General features: G+C 37.2%; 2 protein-coding genes and 2 non-coding genes across 4 annotated transcripts in view; 2 read left to right on the top strand and 2 right to left on the bottom strand.

The window, feature by feature from the left end:
* Positions 1-25,044, top strand: part of BCL2L13 (BCL2 like 13) — a 1,170,396-nt gene that overhangs the window by 679,849 nt on the left and 465,503 nt on the right. The gene's annotated exons all lie outside the window — the stretch shown is intronic.
* Positions 1-25,044, bottom strand: part of OSBPL8 (oxysterol binding protein like 8) — a 198,789-nt gene that overhangs the window by 85,287 nt on the left and 88,458 nt on the right. Inside the window, exons 3-4 of the mRNA XM_049783649.1 lie at positions 8,433-8,469; positions 3,305-3,442 (exon numbers count right to left, since the gene is read on the bottom strand). Of these exons, the coding sequence (XP_049639606.1) occupies positions 3,305-3,442; positions 8,433-8,469 (175 nt within the window). The remainder of the gene's footprint in view (positions 1-3,304; positions 3,443-8,432; positions 8,470-25,044) is intronic.
* Positions 6,541-6,647, top strand: LOC126023399 (U6 spliceosomal RNA). Its single transcript, XR_007500524.1, has one exon. It is a non-coding gene; the product is annotated as a U6 spliceosomal RNA (small nuclear RNA).
* LOC126023641 (U6 spliceosomal RNA) lies at positions 15,256-15,359 on the bottom strand. The gene has a single exon (XR_007500746.1). It is a non-coding gene; the product is annotated as a U6 spliceosomal RNA (small nuclear RNA).

Genomic DNA, 25,044 nt, shown 5'->3' with positions numbered 1-25,044 from the left:
CTGGAAGAGACTGAAAAGGATTGGTAGAAGTTCCCCTTGAAAGGTTTAAAAGAATTCGTTAGTGAATCCATCTGGGCCTGGGCTTTTGTTTTTGGAAATACTTTTGATTACCTTTTTTTGGGTTTTGTTGTTTTTGGGTCATGTCTGGTGGTACTCAGGGGTTATTTCCTGGCTCTGCACTCAGAATCGCCCCTGGCAGACTTGGAGGATCATATGGGATGCCGGAGATTGAACAGGGGTCTGTCCTGAGTCAGCCACATGCAAGGCAAATACCTTACTGCTGTGCTATCTCTCCAGCCCCTGATTACCATTTTAATTTCCTCAGTAGTGATGAAGTGGAAACAGTGATGGATCAATGTAGAGAAAGCAGTTGGCAAAATCCAAAACCCATTCATGATTTAAACTCTCAGAAATATAGGGGTGGAAAGGAACCTTCTTCAAGAAAGTAACAGCTATCTATAAAAAACCCAAAGCCAGCATTCTTCTTAATAGCAAAAAACTGAAAGCATTTCCACTAAGTCAGGCATTAGACAAGGATGTCCACTAACTCCCCCTCTTATTTAAATAGAGTGGCAGAAGTCCTAGCAATAGCAATCAGACAAGAGAAGGAAATCAAAGGAAATCAAATTAAAATAGAGGAAGTCAAACAATCTTTATTTGCAGATGACATGATTATATACATCAAAGACCCCAAAAAGTCCACAAAAAACTCCTTCAAACAGTAAACCAATATAGCAAAGTGGCTGGCTACAAAGTCAATACACAAAAGACAGTTGCATTAATTTCTACAAATAATGATTCAAAAGAGAAAGAGATCAAAGATTCTACCTCATTTAAAATAGTGTCCAAAATTATCAAGTAAGTACCCACTTAACAAGAGAGGTAAGAGACGTATAGCATGAACACTTCAAAACACTTCAGAAAGAAATTGAAGAAGACCTAAGGAAATGGAAGAACATTCAACGCTCATGGATTGGAAGAATCAATACCATCAAAATGACCATTTACCTAAACTACTATATAGATTCAATGCAATCCCTATTCAAATTCAGACAATACTCCTAAAGACTTAGAGCAGTAAATAATAAGGTTTGTGTGGAACCATAAAATACCTAGGAGAGCCAAATCCATATGGAAAAACAGGAACTTGGAGGCATGTCATTACCTAATTTAAAGCTCTACTATAAAGCCATAGTGATCAAAATAGTATAGTATTGTAACACAGATCGATTTTCAGACCAATGGGGCAGAATAGAATATCCAATGACAAGTCCCCAAGTATATGGGCAACTAATCTTTGACAAAGAAGCCAAGAACTTGAAAAGGAATAAAGACGGTCTCTTCAACAAATGCTATTGAAAGAGCAATCCATATCTCACACCTTACACAAAAGTCAGTTCAAAGTGGATTAAAGACTTTGAGATTAGACCCAAATCCATAAAATTCACTAAGGAAATCATAGGCAGAACACTGCAAAACTTAGATCTCTAAGAAGTCTTCAATGATTGGATGCTAAAGGCTAGGGCTATAGCTTCCATTCGGAATAAATGAAACTATGTCAAACTAAAAATTTCTGCGTGACATAAGAAAAATGAGCAAAATTTAGAACATAGTTAACTGCATGGGAGAAATTTTTTGTAATCAACACATCAGATAATGGTTTTACATCTAGAATATACAAAATACAAAGATTAGCTCCACAAAATTTAAAAACCCCATAAAAAATGGGGAGAGGAAATGAACAGACATTTCTCTATGGAAGACAACAAACAGATGGCCTACAGACACATGAAAAAAGTGCTCATCATCACTTATTATTAGGGAAATCCAAATCAAGACAACAATGCAATGTCATCTTATACCAGTGAGATGGCACATATCAAAAATAATGGATATAATTTCTGTTTGAGGGGATGTAGTGAGAAAGGAACTCTCAACTGCTTCTGGTGGGAATACTGTTTGGTCCAACCTCTATAGAAAACAGTATGGAGGGTTTTCAGTAAATTCAAAATTGAGCTGCCATATGACCAATAATCCCTCTTTTAGGTACCTATCCCCAGGACAGAAAAATATTCATCTAAAAGGCTGTATGCATCCCGATATTCATTGTACACTCAGTACAATAATCAAGATTTGGAATCAACCTAGATGGCAAACAACAGATAAATGGATGGGAATACTGCATAGCTTTAAGGAATAATGCAATTATGTAATCTGCAGTAACATAGATGGAACTGGAAGATATTAGATTAAATAAAGTAAGTCAGAAGAATGATAAATAATTCAGAATGTTATTACTTATATGTGGTATAAGAATAACTGCACAGGGGCCAGAGAGATAGCATGGAGGTAAGGCATTTGCCTTGCATGCAAAAGGACAATGGTTCAAATCCCGGCATCCCATATGGTCCCCCGAGCCTGCCGGGGGTGATTCCTGAGCATAGAGCCAGGAGGAACCCCTGAGCACTGCCGGGTGTGACCCAAAAGCCAAATAAATAAATAAATAAATAACGGCACAAAGAAACGCAATAGTCTAAATGGGAATCGTCTTGAACACCCTTAGTCCCAGTGAGGAAAAGGAAAGAAACTGAGTGGAAGAGGAGAAACACAAATATGAAAGGATGGGGGATAGGGGTCAAGTGGTCTTGGTAGTGTTAAAAAAGGAAAGAACTAAATATCTAAGCCAAAGGCAACAACAATGGAGCCAAAAGACCCAAACTTTAACAATCTAAACTTAAAATGGGCCTATTATACGGCAGACTGGAGGCTGGGAGAGGAGGGTTTGGAATGCACTAGGGGAACATTGGTAGAATGAGGTGGACACTGGTGGTGGAATTGGCCCTGATTCATTATATGTCTGAACCCCAATTATGAAGGACTTTGTAAAATCACAATGGTTTAAATAAAAAGCATATTATGGACAATCAAAATAAAATGTAAAAACCCTACAGAAGGGAAATAGGTAAAAAGAAATGAGTTGGGCTAGAGAAATCAATGAAGGGATAGAGTAAATGCTTTATATAGCAGTACTTCAGGCTTGATCTCCAACACAAATAGTCCTACAAATACTGCAAATGTAGCCAAAAAAACTATTAAAGAGAATGAGGATTCAGCTCAGTGGTGCAAGCCGTAGCTTCTAGAGATTTTATGCTATTTTCTTCAAAAAAAACTGTGTGTTTGTGTAAACAAAACCAAGTATTTTATGCTATTTTCTTAAAGAAAAAGTGTGTGTGTGTGTGTGTGTGTGTGTGTGTGTGTGTGTGTGTGTATGTGTGTAAACAAAACCAAGTATACAACTTCTTACCCTGGCTATGAGGACTTGCTGGACTAAAAGATGGTGGATACGAGTCTTTGGTTGGCGTTGGATAAGCTTCTTTCCCTTGGCGTTGACTCATCTTTACTGGGGTCACAAGCTGAGATTCGTCACTGCTTGCTATCACAGCTCAAGGAAAGAAGGAAAAGAAATATTATTTAGGTCATAGTTTTACATAATAGTTTAATAAATGGTAAATGAATTCAATGTTGAAATTCTTCCTATGAATTTATAAAATCATTTAGTTTTAATTTCAGTTTATTATCAAAATAAATTGATAGTTATACATAAGTTAAATTATACAAATTAGAGACATCATAAAAATAAAAATACAATTGAGTAAACTAAAACTATTTCAGCTATTCTCAATTAACATTTTGGTGGTGTACTTCAAAGTAATGTTATTTAAGTTAAAGTAGTTTGGAGTACATATATGCAGTGTGGGTATTTTATACCACATTACCACACATTGGAGAGAGACTTTTTGTTTTTTGAAAACTCAAGGTGCTAGACCCCTAATTCAGCAGAACATTTCTCATGTTCATTCTAGCTTATTTTCATTTAAAATCTTTTAGGTTAAGTTTAAGGTTTTAAAAAAGCTAGTTTTGAAAATTGAGACAAAATAATATTGTAAGAATTGGTAAGGTCTTTATTTAAATCTTCCTTTGTACTGTGATTTCCTTTTGGGTATATTTTGCTATGTGAAACTTGCTAAACTTTTTTGTTAACTAATTTTTTTCTTAAAATACATATCTCTTCACAATAAAAAATTAAAATACATATTCACTAGTTCCTTAAAAAAATTTTTTTTGGGCCACATCCCGTGATGCTCAGGCGTTACTCCTGGCTATCCACTCAGAAATTGCTCCTGGCTTGGGGGACCATATGGGACCCTGGGGGGAATCGAACTACAGTCTGTCCTAGGTTAGCACGTACAAGGCAAACGTCCTACCACTTGTGCCACCACTCCAGCCCTTTAAAATTATTTTTATTTGAGTTTCAATACTGTGATTCCCATATTTGTTAGTGTTTATGGTGTATAGTATAAATTCATTGTATACCCACTACCACCAAAGTGCCCAATATCCTCCACCAATGTCTTTTTGTTACATAAGGAGTGTAGCCCTGGTCTCTGCACCAGAAATAGATACTCACTATTCTTTAAAATATATGGTACTAGAAAGAGAAAAAGACAACAGATCTAGAGAACAAAACAGAAAGCTCTTAGAAACAAATGCATATGTATTAGCCTAGATATGGGAAAGAGAGAAAAGGAAAGACTATTTGATTAATGAGGCTAGGACAAGTGTTTACTCATTTGTATAACTACAAAGTATAGTTTTATCCAAATTAAAGATATCCTTAGAAAAATATAACATCTTTATACAGTTGAGATAGGGAATGATTCCTTTCAAAAGGAATCATTCAACAGGCTTCTCGTGAGCTACAATATAAAATCTGCCCTAAATAAAGCACACATATGAGAAAATATTCGTAACATATCATTAACGAAGTGTTTATATCCAGAAAATACTTTTTAAAACTTATATTAGAAAAAGATCAAAATGCAATTAAAAAATTAGAATGTGGAACTGGAGAGATAATACAGTGGGTAGAGTTTGAAAAGCAATTTGAAAAACAATAATAAACTCCCTGTTAAAACTGAATACAGAGACCAGTGGTAGTTAAGCAGGTTGAACACATACTTTGCATATAGGAGGCCTAAATTCAATCCCTGCACTGCATGATTTCCCTAAGTACCACTATGACTAATTCCCAAGTATTGAGTTGTAGACCCTGTGCAACACCAGGGATGTTCAGCAATCAGAGACCTTTGCTTTGCATGCACAGGAACCTAAGTTTAATTCACAGCACTGCATTCCCTTTAGTGGTCCTGGAGGTTTTCAACACCAAGCAGTGCTCCATCAATGGACCTGGTTGACTGTAACTGGGAGTGGCCCCTGGCCATCTGAGCACTGTTTGGGAGGCCTCTTAAAATATAATATTTTGAATTTCATCATAATCTTTGGATATTCTTATCTATACCTAAAAACATTGTGACATTTGGCAAGGGACAAGCCAGGACCCATATCCTGTCAGAGACAAAAATAAAAATGTTTATAGTTGGAGCCAGAGAAATAGTATAGTGGACAGGGTGCTTGTCTTGCATACAGCCTACCTGGGCTCAACCCCTGGCACCCCATATGGTCTCCTGAGAACTTCCAGGAATAATTCCTGAGTGCAGAACCAAAGTACTACCAGGTGTGGCACAAAAAAAGGGGGTTTATAACAATACTGTCATAGCAAAAACCAAGACAAATTATTCATCAAATGAAAATAAAACTGATTAATATAGTACAGTATATACATATAACTCTGATAAAGCCAGGTTACCCCTGGCTCTACACTCAGAAATCGCTCCTGGCAGGCTTGGGGGCCATATCAGATGCTGGAATTCGAACCACCATCCTTCTGCATGCAAGGCAAACACCCCACCTCCATGCTATCTCTCTAGCCCCGCTGATACAGATAAATCTGACGCAAAATAAACACTTAAGAAAATGATGGGCTAGATATTTGGGAAATAAATGACAGGATTCTTTAATCTAGGTTCTACAAACAACTGCCTCACTAAAGATAGCACTGCAGTGTCCTCTGCTGGCTTTACTTTGTAGCTTAAGTAATTTATTCACACTGCTTTATTTAGCAGAAACTAATCCCACTGATATAATAAACAGTAAACAAATTCTCATACCAGCTGCATGTATGTTATTTTAAAAATTACAGACTATGTGCTTTTTGTTTTTGTTTTGGGGCCACAGAGCACTCAGGTTATTCCTGGCTCTGTACTCAGGAGTCATTACTTGCAGTGCTTTGGGGGACCATATGGGATGCCAGGGATCAAACACAGGTCAGCTGCTTGCAAGGCAAAGACCTCTTCACTGTGCTATTGCTCTGTTCTTGGTCTAAGTTTTTTTTTTTTTTAACCACACCCAGTGGGGCTGGGTCACTCCCAGCTTTGTGCTCAGGGATTATTCCCAGAATGCTTGGAGATCCAGAGGATGCCAAGAATTAAACTCAGGTTTCTTCAAGCAATTCAGCAAGCAAAGAATGTATTCAGTGCACTGAGCTATTTCTCAGGCACAGTGGCTACAATTTCGATAGAAAATATTATATAAATATCATTTATATTATAAACTCAACTCATTAATAAAATCTAAAAGTATGTGCTCGCTTCCGCAGCACATATGCTAAAATTGGAACGACACAGAGAAGATTAGCATGGCCCCTGCACAAGGATGACACGCAAATTTGTGAAGTGTTCCATATTTTTAAAAGAAAAAAATTTAAAAAAAAATCTAAAAGTATAAGCTTTGAAATCTGGTGTTACTCTTTTCTAGGTGAAAAAAATAAAATTAAAAAAATAAAATTTTGGGGCCGGAGAGATAGCATGGAGGTAAGGCGTTTGCCTTTCATGCAGGAGGTCATCGGTTCGAATCCCGGCGCCCCATATGGTCCCCTGTGCCTGCCAGGAGCAATTTCTGAGCCTGGAGCCAGAAATAACCCCTGAGCACTGCCGGGTATGACCCCCCCAAAAAATCACAAAAAAAATAAAATAAAATAAAATTTTAAGTAATTAAAATGACAAATATTCTTTTTTTTTCTTTTCTTTTCTTTTTTTTTTTTTTTTTGTTTTTTGGGCCACACCCGGTGATGCTCAGGGGTTACTCCTGGCTGTCTGCTCAGAAATAGCTCCTGGCAGGCATGGGGGACCATATGGGACACCAGGATTCGAACCAACTACCTTTGGTCCTGGATCGGCTGCTTGCAAGGCAAACGCTGCTGTGCTATCTCTCCGGGCCCGACAAATATTCTTAATGAAAGTCTTAAGTCTACTATGCAGTATTTTCTCAAAAAACTACTTAGTTATCATACGCAGCAGTACAAATCCTAATAAAAATACTATATGAAGTTGCTTTTCACTCTGAAGGATGTCTCCAGAAAAAATTAGCAATTCCAATCCTTTAACAGTTGGCAATACAATATAAAGTCACCTCATACATACATTGTGTATTTTAATTCATATCTGCCTTAAATAAATAAGAAGAAATGGAGCTGGAGCATTAGCACAACGTATAGAACATTTGTCTTACGCATGGCCAAACCAAGTTCAATCCCTGGCATCCCATATGGTTCACTGAACTTGCCAAGAGTGATTTCTGAGTGAAGAGCTAGGAGTAACCCCTGAACACTGCCAGGTGTGGCCCAAACACCAAAAAAAAAAAAAAAAAAAAGAAAAAGAAAAAGAAAAAGAAATGCTTTCTACCCAATTATAAAGTCATCTAAAAACTTCACTTCTAAAATAGAATGAATTCAATTTTTATGAAAAATGTAATCTTAGGGCCAGAGCAATACACAGCAGGTAAGCCACCTTGGCAGATATGGCCAACCTGGGTTCAATCCTCAGCATCCAATATCGTCCCCCAAGCACCATTAGGAATGACCTCTGAGCACAGAACTAGGTATAAAACATAAGCACCACAAATGTGGCCCAAAAACCAAAAATAAACTAACAAACTAAAATAGGTTGATTTTAATGTAAACTTGCAGTTAGTGCCAATCAGTTCACCTGAGTCAACACCTTGACATAGAGGTAACTGAAGTCACTATAGTAGTCAATAGAAATAGTAAGACACCACAAGTAAGACTGAACCCCACCCCCCAAAACAGGGGCACTCATGGGCTGCCTGGGTCCATGGTGCCTGAGCACATTTGGCTCCCATTGCCTCTACTTTCATGTTGATAAGGCACTCTCCCCATTTTTTTCTTTTGGTTTTTGGACCACACCCAGTGACGCTCAGGTGTTACTCTTGGCTAAGTACTCTAAGTAATCAATGTTTAGGTAATCAAGATAAATATATACAATTCTAACTCTCAGCTAATTACTGAGAACATAGAGACAATATATAACCATTTATGTTTTTTGTTTTTTAATGCCTGGAAACAACAATAGATTTAATAATTAAAAGAGACATACCATAACCTTTTAATGTACAAAGTAAGATTCATAAAATATTATCATGTCTCTAAATATGCCATTTAAATGTTAGTTACTTACTTGATGGCCCAAAGACATCTTTGCTATCACCAAGAAGCTTTTAATGCAGGGTAATTGAGCAGCAAACAAATACAATCCATACCAGGAAGAAGCACAATGCATCAGGATGGAAGCAGCAGGAAAACAAAAGGACAAGGAAAATAGAATTAGTTTATAAGTATAAAGCACATGCATATCAACCCTAATCTTCAGTCACAAGAAATTTCCTTTTACAAACATAAAAAGATCTTTGTTTAGGCATCATCAAGAATTTTAATTTTGGAAAATAGAAAGAGAAAAATGAAATACAAAAACCATGCTTTTAAAATTATTTGAGAAAAATTGTTTTTCAATAAAATTAACAATATGTTAAGAGTGGTAAAAACTTTTTGAGGGCTGCAAGAGACAGCCAAGTTATTCACCCTTAAAATGTGAACTGTTTGAATTTTAAAATATGTAATACTCATGCACTGATTAAGTATTAGTTATGCATGCCATGAAAGCACTTAACACTACATATTCGTTGTTTCTTCTACAAAAACAAAGACACTAAATGCGTATTAAATGCCAAGCACTGTGCAAAGAGCTTTTACAAAGACATCAACAAGAACAAATTCTGTCTCAAATGACAAAAAATTTAGAAAGACCACATTTTAGTGTTACGTAAATATCACACTTATTATATTGGAACTACTACTGATCTTTATGAAGTCAGAAAAGAGATTTTGAAATAATATGCAATAACCTAAAAGAAATATGAAAACAGGATCAGAGAATAGTACAGCATTGCACAAGGCCAACCTGGGTTCCGTCCCCAGCAGCCCATATCCCTGAGTCCACCAGGAGTGATTCCTGAGTGCAAAACTAGGAAGTAACCCCTGAGAACTGCCAGGTGCAGACCCTAAACTAAAAACAGAAATATGGAAACAAAATATGTCCTCTAGTTCATTCAAACATGCTAATGTCACCTAGAAACAAGTATTTACTCTCCTTTAGCAGAAATCATGTCCCTACACTGCAAAAAAATTATATGTGTATATATGTATATATGTGTGTATAAGTATATACCGTATTTATTCGAGTATAACGCGCAAAAATTTCTACCTAAAAAAGAAATCAAAGTTTGGGTGCGCGTGATAAACGAGGACTGGGGTGGGGTGGCAGTGTGGCCGGTCCAATGAAGGCACAGGCGAATTGTGAGTTCTCACTGTGCCTTTTCGGGCTGCAGCTGAACACTGTATGCGGGGATGAAGAAAAAAAAGCCTCAAGAAACCTGGCCTATCTTTCGGGATATCCTGAGTTAAAATATCATGGGAAGACATATCAAAAGAAAGGATAGTCAAGAGTTTCTTGAAGACAGGCATCAGCAATAAAATGGACGGCACAGAAGACGACCTGCTGTGGAATTCAGACTCAGAAGAAAGCGAAGAAACTGGAGAAACAGATGTTCCTGCCAACTGGGACACTGATGAAAAATTAACTCAAGAAGAATGGGAACAACTCTTTAGTGTATCTAATGATGAATCTGACTTTGAAGCATTTTAAATAAATATTGTTACCGGTAATTTTATTTTGGTATTGTCTTTATATCAGTTTACATTGTCAATATATGATTTTTATCATGGCCGCATGTGTTCAACAACTTTTTTTGTCAATTACAATGCTTGGTGTAAAACAAAATTTTATACCGATTTTTAATAGAAAATTAGGGGTGTGCATTATACTCGAATAAATACGGTATACACACAAATCATATATATCAATAATACAAAACTAAACAATCATAATTATTACATGATTGATTAATGTCATCTGCTTGGAAGTCTACTTTTGGTCCTTTATTTTCTGAAAATGACAGCAGTTCACAGTGCTTCAGCATTATGCTCTCTCTCATCTTTAAAGGCATTTGCTCTACTTGTGTTTGTTCTTTTGAAGACACTGTTTAAAATAATTTTGCTTTCATAGGTAAACTTAAAAATACAGTTTTGACAAAGTTGAACTTACCTGCCCTCAACCTCAATGGTAACTAGCAGGTATGTAGAAGGAGATAAAAGTATTTGTTGTGGTGTGGCCCCAATGATCATGTTTCTTGATCTGTAATCCCATCTCAGGCTACATGTTGACATTGCTGAAATGCTTCTAAAGGACTGACTATAGCAGAAGTGACAGAATGTCACTTTTGAGATTCTAATGTTTAAACAAAACACCTTGTTTTCTGCAAATCTTTTTTTGCAGACTCATCTCTTAGCAAGAAAACTCTGGGGAAGGTAAGCTGCCTCACAGAGGCAACTCATACAGAGACCCCTGAGGCAAAGGACTAAGGTCAACCAGCAATACTACTATGTAAGCTGGGAAACTCCCTCTAAGCCACACTGCAGATAAACTGAGTTTTACTTTGATAGGAGATCCAAATAGCTCAATTCCTCAGCAGATTGACTGCAACCATAAAAAAATTTTAGATGAGACACTTGACAAACACTTGACAAAGTTGCATTTGGATTCCTAATCCATAGGAATTATATGGTAATAAACGCTTTTTAGTCATACCACTCAAAGTTGGGGTAATTTGTTAGGCACCAATAAAGTATACTGGAACACTGAAGAAGTTAGAAAACTAACAGGAAAAACTGTAATAACTTTTACAAATGTTTCGTATCTTCTAAAAACCACCATCCTGCACTAATTGCCAGCTTCTCTAGATTAACCAGAAACTTCCGAAAGGAAAACTATGGATCTAACTACTGAAAGGTATTCAAAGGGAGGGAAGGAAGCAAAAAAGTAGATATCTTCTTCACTAATCAACTGATGTTATCTATCATTGGGAGTATTTACTTTGGGAGTATTTATTTTCTCTATTGCTATAATAAATACATTTTAAAGCAAATATTATTTAAGTAATAAAATTACACAACCAAGTGAACATAATTTAAAGCTTATTTTCACTTTATTCACCCTGGGTAAATATGCATCAAATCCTATTACCAGGATTCTCACCATCATCTCATCCTTTTTCTTAAATAACTTGGTTCTTCATAAGTAGCACTGTACTGTTATTCACAGTTTTGGTAATGGGGATGAGTCATATTTCTTCTGGCACTGTGGTCTCTTGCCATAATTAAATCAATCTCCTTCTTTAAGGTCTTCACACGCAAGGGAAGCCTTTATTAATATAGAGTCTGTTGTGATTAATGTGTTCGTGAGACTTTAGTAAATTCACATTATAAAACCACTAAAAAAAAAGTAGACATCACCGTTGACAACATAGCATTACCCCTCTATATCTGACCTGACCATCCTAGTTACTTAAAAATGTCAGGAAATAAAAGCACACCAGAAACTATGCTCTCACATCACAGGTTAAGTATATCAACTAGTTATATAAAACAGCTCATGGACAGAAATATTTCAGTGTATGATGCTTAATGTTATGGCCTATTTAAATAATTTCATTTTCAGTCTGAAATAGGAGCTGCTACTTGGAACTTATTTTAACCAGTTCTTAATATAGATATATGAACCTACATTCCATATTGGATCATGACCAGAATCTGAATTAAGACCAAGACTGCATAACAAATCCTTTCCCTCTACAGTTCTAACAAATCAGTGCTTGCATATCACACTGTTGAGTATAAATCCAGAGGAGTTAAAACTGATAATAAATTTATGGAAACATCAACCTCCATGACTCACTGCATTTACCACATAAAAATGCACTTAGTAACTGCTCATTAAGTCTCAGCATCTTTGTGGTAACAAACTATCAAAATATTCACCCAAGACAGAAAAGTCAAAATTAACTAAAGAACAAAACTTTGGGCTAAATAAAGTAGATTGTGTATTGCATACTTTTCAACATATAACTTTATATTCAGTAATCCTCAGAAAAATTTTTAAAAGCAAGACACAATATAAGTCAGTTTAACATTATAAAACTACAGATAAGTATGAGTTATATTTCTTCTGGTACTCATGATCTTTTAACATGACTAAGTCACATATATGGAAACTCAAAGTTGATCAATATGATGTTAGTTGGTAATTAATGCCAAACACCTGGCATTAATATTGCAATTCTGGAGAGAACTGCAGTATTAGATCAAATGTATTCAAACTCTAACATGATCTATTTATCAACTTGCTGTTTTACTCCATAAGGACCTAAGTTTATCTCTTATAATAGATCTTCTATACCTCCCAGTAGCACTATGGAGAAAAGTAAATGAAAAATTGTTTACTACCTCAGTTCCAGATTAGAGTGGATATTAAGTAAATATTATACTAAACTTTTTCCCTCTCTGTGTAAATATTATAAAGCAAACATAAAAAGTGCAGCTTCTAGAAATATAAAATAATAAAGCAAAACAGAAAAAATGGAACATAAAACTATTTTTTGTGTCCCTCTTGTCTCTGGGAAGTCAGTGGGGTCCAAATCCAACACATGTGTTCCAACCCTAGGAGCTATCTCCCCTGCTCTGGTGCAGAAAACTATTAAAGATGTTCATTGGGCCGGAGAGATAGCACAGCAGTAGGACATTTGCCTTGCACGTAGCTAATCCAGGACGGATGGTGGTTTGAATCCCAGCATCCCATATGTCCCCTGTGTCTGCCAGGAATGATTTGTTAGTGCAGAGCCAGGAGTAACCCCTGAGTGTGACTGGGTGTGTCCCTCCAAAACAAAAACAAATAACTTTTATATAAAAATGTTTATTAATCAATTATCACTCAAAAAATCAGAACTCCTTCCAGTTTGGGGCAATAATGAATAAAGCTGTAATAAGCATCCATATATGGTTCTATATAAACGTAAACTCTCATACCTTAGCAAAAATACCTAGGAGTAGATTTCTAAGTCATGAAGTAGTATATGAACAAATAATTGTTTTACCTTTTGAGGTTAATACAGCTCAGGACTATAGAAACTAGTAAGGCAAAATGTAAGAGAAGCTTTGAACTAAATGGAAAGTGTCAAGTTGAGGCATGAGATCCAACACTCCCACTGGCTATGTGATACTGGCTATCATTTACCCCGATTACTATGTTCCTTGAGTAAAATACTAGTAGTCTAAACCCCATAATCTTTTATATTCCTTCTAAAGGTTGTGCTCATTAATTTAAAACTATGCATATTAGCTACTAAGTCAAACCTGTTCTATGTAACGCTGTGCTTTAAAATAGTCCAGTCCTTTGGTGAACTACTCATTTACTGAGAAATTCTGACCAATAATCTTCCTAAAAAAAATTAACAACTGGACCTAGAATGTGTTTCAGTTGTAGAGAATTTGCCTTCTTGTGAGGTCAAGTTCACAGATTAATTGGGGCTCTGCTCCAATTAATGAATATCATCACAGAATCTCCATTCTGACAATATGATTCCCAGCACCACAAATGTACAAGCCAGGGTGCACCAAAAGGCACAAGTAAATGTGAACCCCAAACACTTGGAACAATAACTACAACAACAAGGAAGGGAAAATATTAATTTCATTTAAAATTTCTGAAACAATATATTAAAAAAATAGAATCAAAAATTGCCAACAACTAGTGCTGGAAATGTGGCATGTGGCTTGCATATGGCATAAATGTGGCATAAGCACTTGCATGTGAGATCTAGGTTGAATGCCCCACAGAGAAAAAAAAATTGACAGCAACCCCAACCATCAGTGGGTGCAGCTTTGGTAGATCACCCAGCATACTGGACATGATACTGGTGACCCCAAAAACCATCAGGATGGTTAATGTGATCTCTAGTACTGCCAGGTCTGAGAAGTACTCTATGGCTGGGCCCAAGTACCTAGATAACTGCTGGAGTGATCTCCAAATCTGCTGAGAATGATTACCCTCATTCCACCAAATATCTCGGTGGAGGGGTGTACACAGGACCTGTGCTTAAGTAAGGCCTTGTGTGTAATCTTCAGAATTGCCAATTTTCAGGGCCCCTGAAGTACCACCAGGTGTTTGCCACAACCAACACCAAATAAGGAAAGTTCTAGTTTAAAAACACATGCCAACACCTGAAGCAGTAGTATGGCATATGGTAGAAGGTAAATCAGCAAGAAAGAATATTACAGTCACAAAGTTATCACTTGCATTCATATTGACTAACAAGTTCTCTGCTGTGAGCACATAACCTTTCTTTTTATTCAACTGCCACTAAACCCAGTCATAGACTCCCCCTATTGTACATTGCAGGGTTGGGGAAGAGGCATGCAAGGGCGTTCCAAAATGATGCTCAGAGGGTCCAAGTTCCACTTTGCCAACCAAGCTTGCAGTTCAGTGTTTTACACTGTGGTAGCAGGAATCAGCAAAACCACCCCAGCAATATTTGGGGCCTCCACAAGCTACACTGATACTCACAGGGTGATGTGGCACCAGAGACATAAGAGGATCAGATGTGCTTGCAAGAACCATAACTCTGCACTATCTTCCTAGACCTTATCTTATACTTTTATCTCTAAATTCTTAGTCTACCAATTCCCACAGTTCCCCAAACTAAATTCATTTTTTCTTATACCTTAAACTCAATGCATAATTATTCCAATAATCTCTTGTAAAATTGTCTCATACTATTCTTTTTTCCTTTTTTTATTTTATTTATTTATTTATTTATTTATTTATTTATTTATTTATTTATCTATCTATCTATCTATCTATCTTTGGTTTCTCGGGCCACACCTGTTTGATGCTCAGGGGTTACTCCTGACTAAGCGCTCAGAAATTGCCCCTGGCTTGGGGGACCACATGGGACGCCAGGGGATCGAACCGTGGTCCTTCCTTGGCTAGCGCTTGCAAGGCAGACACCTTACCTCTAGCGCCACCTCGCCAGCCCCTTTTTATTTCTTTTTTAAATATGGAACGCTACACGAATTTGCATATCCTTGCACAGGGGCCATGCTAATCTTCTCTGTATTGTTCCAATTTTAATATATGTACTGCCGAAGCGAGCACCTTATAATATACTTTTAAGCAAATAGATGCCTTCAAATCTTAGAACAACCAAATGCTACTTAGCAATCACTTCCTTTGAGTCTTATTTCTTATTAGATCTCACACAATAATAATATCTTATTAGCATTATTAGATCTCTCTTCACCTCTTAAACAATCCAATAACACATTTCAGCAATTGTACAATCTATTCTTTACTAAGGTGATCAGACCAGCTCAAATTGAATTAAATGGTCTTTAATTTTCATAACTTTTCCCTCTATATCTGATCTATCATAGTCTATATCAGTGATGGCTAACCTTTTTGAACCCAAGTGCCCAAACTGCTGCACAATGCCTGGTCCTCCCAATGGTCTGTCCAGCCCTGTTGCCAGGTGAGCTGCAAAGCAGATACCGGCACACTCACCTCTCACCATGCCACATATCTTAATTTCGGACCCCTTCCTCTGTGCCAGCTGCAAGGCCTTCACGTGCCACTGCTGGTACATGCCAACAAGGGTCTATATCTATTTCTGATCTATCAGAGTTACTTTAAAAGTTTACTTCCCCTGGTGCTCCTTCTCCTCGTGTGTGTGTGTGTGTGTGTGTGTGTGTGTGTGTGTGTGTGTGTGTGAGAGAGAGAGAGAGAGAGAGAGAGAGAGAGAGAGAGAGAGAGAGACAGACAGACAGACAGACAGACAGCTAGATGGAAAAAGAGAGAAAGGGAGGGAGGGAAAGATTTATTAGGAAGGCTTAAAAACAATTACGAGGGAAAAAAACAATTATGAGAAACAAAACTGATGTCTCTAAAAATTACTTAAAACTGGAAGAAACAGGTATTCTACAGAAATATTTTAATCAGGTCTCAGTCAGAACATATACAAAATAAAAATGGCCACATTCTTAAAATCAAAGGGAGATGAAGCTTCAAAGATGATGACAATTTTGTCAAGCAGACCCAGAAATCAACAGAAGGAACATCAGTCACCAAAGATGAAATGATCTATGTGGCTGCAGCGATACCACAGTGGTAGGGCATTTGCCTTGCACGCAGCCAACCTGGGACAGATCTGGGTTCGATCCCTGGCATCCCATATGATCCCCTGAGCACTGCTGGGTGTGGCTCAAAAATCAAGGGGGGAAAAATAATCTAACAGTCAAAAGGTTAGTTCATGTGACTGATTTAATCGAATCAATTTTCTCTTGAACAAGTCTTTCTCCTAATATTTCTAAGTAAATATCCTTAATAAAACCTGCTTCAATTTAAAAAATGTAACTCAAAATTATTTACATCTTTTTAAAGATATTAGGGAATTCTCATTATTTTGAGAACTGGTAAATAAAAAAGAACTCCCCATTCTACAGGAACTATATTTTAGGGTCACTAAATAGTTGTCAGAAAATTCTTGTTTTATTAGAATTTTAGTCAAATAAATAAAAAACAAATCATCAACTTGGAGAACAACACTTTTTTTTTATATTTTATTTAAACACCTTGGTTACAAACATGACTGTGGTTGGGTTTCACTCATATAAAAGGACATCCCCCATCACCAGTGCAACATTCCCACCACCAATGTCCCAAATATCCCTCCTCCCCACCCCGCCCCCACCTATACTCCAGACAGGCTTTTATTTCCCTCAAACATTCTCATTGTTAGGATAGTTCGCCATGTAGTTATTTCTCTAACTAAACTCATCACTCTTTGTGGTGAGAGAACCAACATTTTTTAATCCTAAGAATGTCTGCAAATGGCTGCTAAAATGATTAAACGAAAAATTACAAAGAAGCTTTTATATATGCACATATATACATGTAAATATATGACCACACTTATCAGTCATCCTGTACAACCTATACACTATTAGAACAGGGTTAGTATACTAGACAAAATTTTAGTTCAACAGAGGAATGCTCATTTGTTTATACGTTATCTTTACATATGTCATCTTTTAAACTGCCAAACTAAGTCCTAGCAACAGAGACAGTTTTTCTCAACCTAGAGAGTCATCTCCAATTGAACATGCCTAAAACTGAACTCATCTTTTCCCCAACCAATTCTTCTTCCTCTACCTTCTTCCTTAATAGTACCTTCACTACTCAGTTACATAACACAGAAATAAATCTTTTTCCTTTTATTCCTTTCACATATTCTCTTCTACTCCTTTGAAGTCCATAGCAAGGTCCAAAATATCATATATTGCTAAGTCTCTCTTAGTTTAATTTTATCCTTTATTTCCAATGTTCAGTTATTTCTGTTACCTGTCACCCTGTCATATGAATCTTAGACCTCAACAAATTTATCTTTCATACTGCTCTCACTAAGAGTCTTGTAAAAACTGTTATGTGGTTAGGATCCAATTGAGTAGTTTTGTATTTCCAAGACTCCCACAGTCTCTCAAAAATACAGATAAATATCCTGGAGAAATAGGACAGGGATTAAGGTACTTGCCTTTGTACACACAGACCCCAGTCCAATCCCTTGCACCACAGATGGTGCCTAAGCACCACTAGGAATGATTTCTGAGCACAGCCAAGAGCAGTCCCTGAGCACTGCCAGTGAGGCTACAAAACAACAGAGAGATACTTTCCGCCTCATATTTAAAGTTAATATTTGCTGATCATAGATCATACATTCCCACACACAAACACACTCACATATATCAACATTCAACTTTCCAACATTCCACGGTCAACTCCAAATCAGCTTCACTTCCCTGAATAAACAATGATGGTACACAACCTTCACACTTCCTCTCGCTGCAGAATCATTCTTGGCTTTACTAAAAGAAGATACACAAGTTTCTTTCTACACTCAGGTCAAGCACAGATGGGGTACAGATGATACTTTCTGACATACCCTCTTCCACCTCTCTAAAAGAACTTCTGTGTGTGGTATTTAGCTCTGAGTTAACACGTTACCTCGCCCCTTAAGAACTGTTCCATGCATTAATACCTTGAGACTCAAGAAAAGAGCATGTGACTTGATTTCAGTTCCTGGTACCACTATCTACTTGTTAAGACTCTGTGAAAGCTATTTTGCTTTCCAGAACTCTCAGTGTGGGGACCTGTAAAATGAACACAGCATTACTGTGAAGGGTCAGTATGTTTTATAGCATTTACAGAGCAAAAAAGAACATGGACATTAGTATCTTCCTAAAACCTAGCCTCCCATCAATCATAAGGTCCTGATTGTTTATATTTCCTTCTTATACAAGTCCCTTTCCCTCTTTTACTGCTCTAGTTACTGGGTGGACTGGGTAACACACATGCTAGTTACCTGATTAGGATATGCTTTAGAAGACATACAGACATCTGGTTCAGGTGCTCACAATCAGCTGAGGTGCTCGATGAAGAACACACTTAAAAGATGCTTTAGCACATTCTGGCTATGGTCCTCACACTACAGTGAGATATGTCTGTCACATTGCTCACAAACGTGCTTGCCGGGGCAGCTCTGTAGCTGCAGTGTTCTCAAATTCTCCTAGCTTCAGTAGGTCAGAGATCACACAGCAGGGGTTCCAAATAGACAGGACTACAAGTAAGCAGTAAGCAGCCATCTCCAACCCCACTGAGTTTACATCCCTAGTCTTGCACACATTTTCTAGTCTGCTACTACCACCCTAGAAGCGATAATTACCTCTTACTGAGATGATCTAACTGCATGCTGACTTGTTCCCTGGGTTAAGCACTGTTATTTCTAAGGTTCTCACATGGAAACCCTCTAAGAAACTTTTGAAGTACTGATGTATGCATAATGTGCTCTAAGATTCTAATTAACATAATCATGCAAGTTGAGCCCAGATATTCTGAAAAATAGCCCACTCTATTTTTTTGCTTTTCATTTATTTTTTGTTTTGTTTTGTTTTGTTTTTGGGCCACACCTGTTCTGGCTCTGTGCTCAGGGGACCAGGTGAGATGTCAGGGATCAAAGCTGGATCTGTCTCAGGTCGGCCATACCTACTGTACTATCACTCTGGACCCTACTCTACACAACTTTAATTCTCATTTTGTTATCTATCCTTTCAACATTTCTTAATTCAGCCCAGATAATTTTTCTAAACCACAACTCCAAAAGGTTTACTTTAATAAACAAACTCCCTAACATTATTTCTTTACTTAGTATCTTTATTTAAGCACCATGATTACAAACATGTTTGTAGCTGGGTTTCAGTTATTAAAAAGGACACGCCCCGGGGCGGAGAGATAGCATGGAGATAAGGCGTTTGCCTTTCATGCAGAAGGTCATCAGTTCGAATCCCGGCGTCCCATATGGTCCCCCGTGCCTGCCAGGAGCAATTTCTGAGCATGGAGCCAGGAGTAACCCCTGAGCACTGCCGGGTGTGACCCAAAAAAAAAAAAAAAGGACACTCCCCTTCATCAGTACAATATTCCCACCACCAATGCCCTCCATTCCCCTCCTCCCCCTACATCCTGGCTGTATTCGAGACAGGCATTCTATTTCTCTCACTCACTACCATTATCATGATAGTTGTCAGTGTAGTTATTTCTCTAACGGAACTCACCACTCTTCATGGTAAGCTACATACCATGGCAGGTCCTTCCAGCCCTTATCTTTATTGTCTCTTATTTTTCTTAAATCCCATAGATGAATGAGACTATTCTGTATCTTTCTCTCTCCTTCTGATTTATTTCACTCCTTCTGATTTATTTCACTGATCTATTTCCATGTGATTCCGTGCATAGGAAAATTTCACGACTTCATTTTTCCTGACAGCTGTTTAGTATTCCATTGTGTGTGTGTGTGTGTGTGTGTGTGTGTGTGTGTGTGTGTGTGTGTGTGTGTGACAATTTCCTTAGCCACTCATCTGTTGTCCAGATTCTGGCTATTGTAAATAGCACTACAATGAATATAGGGTGTGCAGAAGACATTTTTGTATTGTATTTCTATATTCCTAGGGTATATCCCTAAAAACTCCCTAACTTTAAATACAGCATTTCATGTCTCTCTATAACCGATTCTAAATTAAATGAATTGTAATACAGGAAAATAATTCAAGTTTGTCTTCTGAAGTCAAATATATCCTAGGACTGCCTGATACTGCTGTGGAACCCTAATTACCTTATATCTCTGTGTTTTCATCTATTAGATGGAGGGAAAAAGTACGATTTCATATAATTACAAGATTATTATATGAGCTTATTTGGAAGGCACTTGTAACAGCTCTTGGTGCATGGCAGAAATTAAATAAATGCTATAAATTTAATTAATAAGTTCTCAAATCTTTAATCATTTCTTCTAGTCATCTCTCCCAAGCTCATTCCTGCTCCAAAGCTGTTTTCAATCTATGGAAAAATGACTCCTGAAGTAGTTATTCCTAAGTTAGTAAAAATGTATCAAAATGATCTGTGTTCTAGAAAAAATACTCTTCAATGTTCTATCCTACAAGCCCATTAAACAAGTATAAATTTTCTTGTTATTTCAACCAAGTTTGAAATAGGTAGAAATTTATCTTCAATTCTAAATGTTCATAATTTTAATTTGGCACTAAAGGTAAAACTATGGGTATCTTAGTTTTAATTATATTCTGCTAACAAAAAGTGTTTATTTATTTACAACAGAAAATACTGAGAGGATGCTTATGGAAAGCCTTCAGTCCAGAATTTTATCAGAATGACATTATTTATGTTGACTAAGATAAATAATCTTTATTGGTTTTTGGGCCACACCCAGCGGGATTCAGGGGTTACTCCTGGCTCTGTACTCAGAAATCACTCCTGGCAGGCTCGGGGGACTATATAGGATGTCAGGGATCAAATCTGGGCCAGCCGTATGCAAGGCAAATGCCCTATCCACTGTGCTATCACTAAGGCCCCTAAACAATCTTTAAACTCCCTTTCCTAAATCTAGTTTAGCAAACAAATAGCTATATTTTCAAGTTAAGTAATTTCACTGTCTATACTTGAACGTTTACTTTGTTTTTATACCATGCCCAGTGGTACTCAGGGGCTACACTGCACTCAGGAATTATGCCTCGCAGTACTGGGAAACTGTATTCAACACTGAGAACTGAACCCTGATCTACTGCTTGCAAGGCAAACATCCTACCAGATGTACTATTTAGGTATGTTTTTTAGTACAACTTTTGACTTTAAAGCAGTGGGCACAATTGACAAAATCTTAATATGAATGATCTGTCCAACAGTGCAGCTGTCTTTTTAAATTGCTGTCCCACTTTTATCAGGACCTCAGCCATTCTAGACTCAAAGCCAAAGAGAAGTAACCAATCGCTTTTATACAGTGGAGCTGTTATTTTCAACTGAAGTAGCTCTCTGAACTCATTCCTAGAGATGGATAGCCAGAATAACTTCAGAGCAGAAATAAATACAGTGACATAAATGCAGAAAAGGTCAGAGTGTGGGAGTTTAACGAAGGCTGTAAGCCATTTCCCTAAGCCTTTTTTCTTAATTTTTTCTTTGAAATTGGCATCACACAGAGCAGTATCTGAGGGGCCATGTGGTATGGGGATTGAACGAGGGTTTGTGTTCTCTATCAATGAAGCTTAGCCTCATGCCCTTTCTATCTGTAATTCACTCAGATAGAGCCCACAGAGCACCCTGTCTATATTAACAAAGTCAAACGTAATTTAAAACCATCCAGAAACAATAAACACAGCTCATAAACAAATCCAGTTGCAACATGCTCATAGTCTAGGCAAAGAGGCTGAATGCGAACTTCCAAAGAAACTACAACCAGGGAAGCTATATGTGGAAAAGAGTTATGCCTGATCAGAAATACACACTAGTTCCCAAAGAAACACAATATATGATGGAAGGGACAATGAAAGATGATGAAAAAATTATTTTAACAAGAGATCCTGTATCATTAGAAGACATATATTCCCCAAGCTGATCAAAATGGTGAGAAAGTAGTTTATTTCCCAATGATGAAGGGCTTTGTAAATCACAATAATTTCAACCAATTAAAATTTAAAATATAGTTTTTTAAAAAAAGAAAACAAAGTAGTTATCTAGGTTAGTATCAGTTAAAGCAGTAAATTTTCCCAGGAGAATATCATTTCCCAGGAGAATAATATAATAATATTATTATTATTAAGCTCACAAACAAAAATACTATTCTTTTATCTCCAAGTGGTATGAATTAAAACTAATCAATCTCAACAAGAGAGATAAATTAGTGAGTCACCTCATTAAAGACTTAACCAAAAAGGGCCAGATTGTTACTGAGATAAAGACAGTTGCCTTGCATCCAGCCGGCCCCAGTTCAATCCCTAGCACCGAGGGATCAGGAATGGTCCCTAAGCACAGAGTTAGGAGTAATTCCTAAGCAGGCAGGTACTAAAATTCAAATAAATAAACATTAAAGTTGAATGAAGTCCAAACACTCAACTAACATCAAGAATACTATAATTACCTTAATTGGGAATCCCTGAGTCTCTTAACTAAGATCTTTACCTCTCACTCCTCCAAATCATATATCCTGATTCATATTATCCATCATTATAAGGGATGGGAAACCTTTCTTTTCTGCCTAGGGTCATCTGGGTATTTCTAACTAAGAACCTTTGAAGGCATACAAAAGCAGTGAAAAGCAACTGTGTCTGAAAGGCAGCAATACCCACCATCCAACACCAATGTATCTGTCTTATCTGTGTACGAAACCAAACCACAAAAGGGCAAAACCAAAAAAGGCCAACAGCCAGACATTCCCCAAACTAATCTACATGAAAATATGTAGAATCAAGTCCAAAATGTTTTCATTCAAGGTCTTTGTGAGAAATGAAAGATCATCATAATAAAAGGTATGAAAAGGAGGTTCTGACCCAGCTGGGGCTGTTTGGAAAAAACCTAACTACAAAACCAACTATGTAAAGACCAGCCTGTGTATTTGCTATCTTGGAGACACATCCACAAGGTGCCCTGAGATGTTTAAGTGCTTTCCCTTATTTGATGGAAGATTCTCCTCCTTGGTGATGTGCCAACATTATTTATCGTCTCTCTGGAGCTTATGTTCTCTCTTGAACATATTCTCTCTCTTTCACCTCCTTATCTTCCTCTAAATCAAATGATTTTGCTTCATTATTTGTCCTCTAAAATTCTTTTCTGTGAGAAAAGGCAATGTTCCTGCACACCTAGGCAGGAGCTAGGATTCCCCACAAAAGCAGTTCATTCTCTCAGCCCCATCTCTGGCTCCTAAAGATCATGGGTGGTGGATTCACATATCTGACTGTACAGACTGAGTGGACATCAGCTACAACAAGAAAGCTGCCTTTAGATACAACCGTAATAGCACAGCTGACTGCCGGTTCTGACTCCCAGGGATCTCCCCAGTGGCTGAGCTGGGTGGAGCAGAGATATGAAAGCATACTTTTCTGAGGCTACACCTCTAACTCCCATGTCACATACATAATTTGCAACATCTGTTAATGTACCCAGGAGTCAGCTGACCTGCAACATTATGCACAAGCCATCCAGGAACCTGCTTCATATAGTGGGCATTACTTCATTCAACACTTCCTTCTGACAAAAAGAACTTCACTAGGTTCAATCCCCAGCACCTCAGATAATCCTCCAAGTACATCCAGGAATGATCCCAGAACACAGGCCAGGACTAAGCCCACAGCATTGCTGAGTATGGCCCCCAAACAAACAAGCCAAAAAACTGAACTTCATCATTCACTTTCTTTTTCTTTTTGTAAATTTATTTTTTACCAAATCACTGTGGATAATAAAGTTATAAAGGTATTTGCTATCTGAGTTTCTGGCATACACCCACCCCTTGAATACCAATCCTTTCACTATCCACCACCAATGTCCCATTTCCCTTGTGCTTGCTCCCATTTTCCCTCTATAATCATCCTAGTGTTCATTTCCCTAACTTACCCACCCCTACCCAAGACTAGTTCTCCTGCTCTTCATTTCTATTGTCTTTGGGCATTTGATATGCCTCTAGGAGATTCCTTTATATCCCACATGAGAGAGACATATGTCTCTCTTCTAAGTTTGCTTCTCTCTTTGTGATTTCACTCAACATGATACTCCCCAGATCAATTCGTGTAGCAGTAAATTACACAACTTCATGTTTTCTTATGGTTGAGTAGTATTCCATTGTGCATATGTATCATAGTTCCTTTACCTAGTCATCTATTCTCAGGCACTTTAGTTGTTTCCAGATTCTGACTATTGTGAATGGTGTTGTGATGAACATAGGAGTGCAGATGCTTTGCCTCCACTGTGCTTTTGGGCCTTCTAATTATCTTGTTGGAGAGGTTTTATGTTAATAATTATTTAACAATAACAGCCTTTATTTTTTATAAGTATAATCTTAGATATAATATTTATCTAAAAAATCAAAACAACTCTGAGAGGTAGTTAATACTATTTTCTTTAATAAGAAAACCTAGTAACTTAAGAGAATTTAACTAATAACCCAAATTATACAGCAAGGTGACAGAATTTGAATTTTAAGACCTAGCTAAATGTTTAGCTATGTTCTTTTCATATCCATGTCTCCTACTTCTAAACACTAACTACCTTAGCTCACCCGGTTCAAAGGTGCTATTTTATAAATAGGTAACTCAAAAGTGGACTTCAAAACAAGCTTTAAATACAAAATGTTTCAGTACTTCAAGTTACTGGTACCAATCTCTCTAAACAAACTATGTTTCAATAAAGAAATTCATTAACAGAGAAAATTTCTTTCACTGCTCTTTAAATAATTTGT

This window comes from Suncus etruscus, chromosome 11 (genome assembly GCF_024139225.1).
Source record: "Suncus etruscus isolate mSunEtr1 chromosome 11, mSunEtr1.pri.cur, whole genome shotgun sequence".
NCBI lineage: Eukaryota > Metazoa > Chordata > Mammalia > Eulipotyphla > Soricidae > Suncus > Suncus etruscus.
The sequence above is the reverse complement of the archived record's forward strand: the minus strand, read 5'-3'. Positions and strand labels throughout refer to the sequence as shown.